We start from the raw sequence: 3008 nt of genomic DNA on the forward strand, positions 1-3008 counted from the left end.
GCCCCACCAGCCCCAGCTGACTGCCCCCATGCCCGGCAGCTTTCCTTGGGGCCCAGCCCAGGCTGCGGCTTTGGCCAGGCTGAGGGCAGTGCTGCCCTGTGCCCAGGGGTGCTCATGGGTGGGTGGGGGCCTGGCAGGGGCCGGGGAAGGGCAGCTCCTGAGAGACCTGCTACGAGGGGGGATCTGCTCCCACCAGGAATGTGACACCTTCTGCCGGCACCTTCTTGCTGGCATCCTGAGAAAAGCCCTCCTAAACCTCCCTCTCCCACCTTCTCCCTCACCTCCGCAAAGAAAGCCGCGGCCATGACCCGCAGGTTGGCCGAGGGGTCGTCCAGCCACTGGGTCAGCACCAGCACCAGGGGCAGCGAGATGGTCCCGGCGCGGAGCAGCACCCTGCACGCAGAGCACAGGCAGGCGACGCGCGGTTACACAGGGAGGCACCCGGCCTCGGGCCCCCGAGATCCCCCCGCTCCCACGTGGGCTCTGCTCGGCACCTCCAAGACGCCCGAGCCAAGGGGAAGGGTCCCACCAGCCCCTCCTGGGTCGCGGCCACCCCGGAGCAGCGAGGCGCCTCCTCGGGCTCTCACCCGGTCAGCAGGCAGACGCCGTCGTGGTGAGCCCGGGGGTCTTCCAGGGCAGCCCAGGCGCCCTGCTTCCGCAGCAGCCACAGCCATTTCCCATCGAGGCACGTGCGCAGCACCACCTCCAGGGTCTCCAGGGAAAGCCTGGGCGAGAAGAGAGCAGCGAGGCCTCAGTCACGGCAACAGGCTAAGGAAACGCTGCCGCCGGCGAGGCCTTCCCTCACTCCTGCTCAGCCTCACCGAGGGAGCTGCAAACACCCCTGAAATGACATCTCACAACCCTGAAGCCTGACAAGCTCTAAGAAACCTGGCCTAGGGACCCTAGGGACCGTCGGCTCACAAACACGCCAACAGAGACCAAACCAACCAGCACACCAACACTCATAAAACAAGAACTACAACCAAACAGACAAACCCAAACCAAAATAAATAGAGCCCAGGGGAAAAAACAAGTCTCCCTGGGGCACCTTCCTCCCTGGGAATCAAAGTGACGGGGACCCAAGCCCAGCCCCTGCGTCTCCGTCCCCTGGCTCCTACCTGCAAGGATTGTCATCGCTCGTGTGGCCCTTCAGGAACAGCTTTCCCCGGGTGCTGAGTGGGGAAGATGGCATCTCCTTGCCCACTGTGGCGCTGATCTGCTTCAGCAGCACCGGCAGCAGCTCCGGGAGCAGGCGCTGCACAGCCTCCGGGCTCTGCAGCGCTGACACCACCACAGAGATGGCCCGGGTCATCTGCAGAGAAATGCAACCAAAAGCCGCCTGTGAAAACAAGGCCTTTTCCCACCTGTGCCCTGCCCACCTCGGGGACCTTCACTGCCTGCAGTTTACTCCCCTGCAGCCTGGCAGCAGCAAACGCTCTCGGCTGCCAGCGCTGCCAAGGGCCCAGCACGGCACCAGCCCGGGGGGCTCAGGGAGGTTCGCAGCATGCACGGAGCTCCCTCAGGCTGAAGGGTGATTTGGGAAGTCAGGTACGAAGCCGGTGCACGTACCTTGAGAGGCTCCAGCGCAGCCTCCTCCTCGTCTGCCTCAGGCTTGGCAGAGCTGGTCCTGGGCTGGTCGCTTCCTGAGTTCTTCAGTTTTTCCATCAAGACCCGCAGGAAGTGGTCCACAAAGAATTTCCCCCCCAGGACCCTCCACAGCTCCTCGGTGTCACTGCAAGGGAGCAGAAGTTCCCCCGTGAGCCCGCGGGCTCTGGTACCTGCGACGCCCTCGGCAGGGGCCAAACGCTCTCCTGGCCTCCAAGACGGCTCTTGCCGCGATCAGGCTTTCTGCCCCCGGAGCAGCAGGACCGGCTTCTCCGCTGGCTCCTCCTCGCCCCGTCAGTGGTGGCTCCTGCCTGCCCGTGGGGCCGGGGCAGTGCACGTACCTGTCCATGGGCAGCTGCTTCTGCAGCAGGCTGTCGATGACGGCCCCGGGGTGGTAGAGGGCGAGCACGGACACCGCCTCCAAGAGGAAATGTCGGAGGGTGTCCTGCTGCATGGTCGGCATCCGGATGTAAACGATGCTCAGGATTTCTGGCACCTGAACGCAGACCAAAAGAGCCGTCGTCTCCATCCTCTCTTTCTCCTCCCACACGGCCCAGGCACCGCCACTCGGCCCATGAGCAATTCCTGCTCCCCGACCATTTCTCAGGACCCAGCCCTAAAGCCAGAAGGCTCTGCGCAGCTGTGGGGGGACGCTGGACCACCATGGGGACACATCTCTGCTGCCCACCGAGGGCGACACCGAGGAGCCACCCCGGGCTCCTCGGGCTGGGAGGGCTGAGCATCGTGCCTGAGAACCAGGGAGCAACTGGGCACTTTGGGTGCCTCAGCTCTAATTGCCTCCGTCGTGGGAGCCACCGGGGTTTGGCCCAGCAGGGTCAGTGCCACCGGACGAAGAACAACCCCGGGATGAGGCGGCCGGCACTCGGATTCGACAGAGCCCTCAGCGCTGCGCACCAGGGTCGGCGCTTTGGCCCCCGGCACCTGCACGAGGTGCCCGGCAACAGCAGAGGCGGGAAGGCCCGAGCCCCCAGGAAAAGGCGTCTCTCACCTCCGTGAATAGCTGTCCCCCGCACGTCTCCAGGAAGGTGAGCAGCCACTCGCCCGCTGCCTGAGCACACGCGGACCTGGCCAACAGCATCCCGTCCAGGGCGGCAGAGAGGAAGTCCGTGGCCTGCGCTGGCGGGATGTGTTTGCAGACGATCTGGAGAGACATCAGAAACGGGAGAGACCACGTCACAGGTCTGCTCCGGCCCTTCACAAAGGAGAGGAAACTCGAGCGCGCGGTCAGCGGGGCAGTTCGCTAGGCCTGCAGGGTGCCAGGGCTTTACAGGGCAGCTGTGCAGGCAGGGCCTGCCGTGCTCTGTGCCGCTCGACAGCCGCTTGCTGCTCCCTAACCCCGGGCGCCCGTTGTGGCAGCTCTCCCAAAACGCAGCGGGGCCCCA

At 65.3% G+C, this 3008-nt stretch overlaps 1 protein-coding gene across 1 annotated transcript; it reads right to left on the reverse strand.

Annotated features, from left to right (window-relative positions):
* Positions 1-1099: 1099 nt before the first annotated feature.
* LOC135326576 (maestro heat-like repeat-containing protein family member 2B) lies at positions 1100-2779 on the reverse strand. Its single transcript, XM_064504391.1, has 4 exons — positions 2615-2779; positions 1947-2101; positions 1570-1732; positions 1100-1312 (listed from the first exon to the last, which is right to left on the reverse strand). The coding sequence occupies exons 1-4, from the start codon at positions 2777-2779 to the stop codon at positions 1115-1117; spliced, it is 681 nt and encodes a 226-aa protein (XP_064360461.1). The 3' UTR covers positions 1100-1114.
* Positions 2780-3008: the final 229 nt, after the last annotated feature.

This window comes from Dromaius novaehollandiae, unplaced genomic scaffold (assembly GCF_036370855.1).
Source record: "Dromaius novaehollandiae isolate bDroNov1 unplaced genomic scaffold, bDroNov1.hap1 HAP1_SCAFFOLD_36, whole genome shotgun sequence".
In the NCBI taxonomy this organism is placed as follows: domain Eukaryota; kingdom Metazoa; phylum Chordata; class Aves; order Casuariiformes; family Dromaiidae; genus Dromaius; species Dromaius novaehollandiae.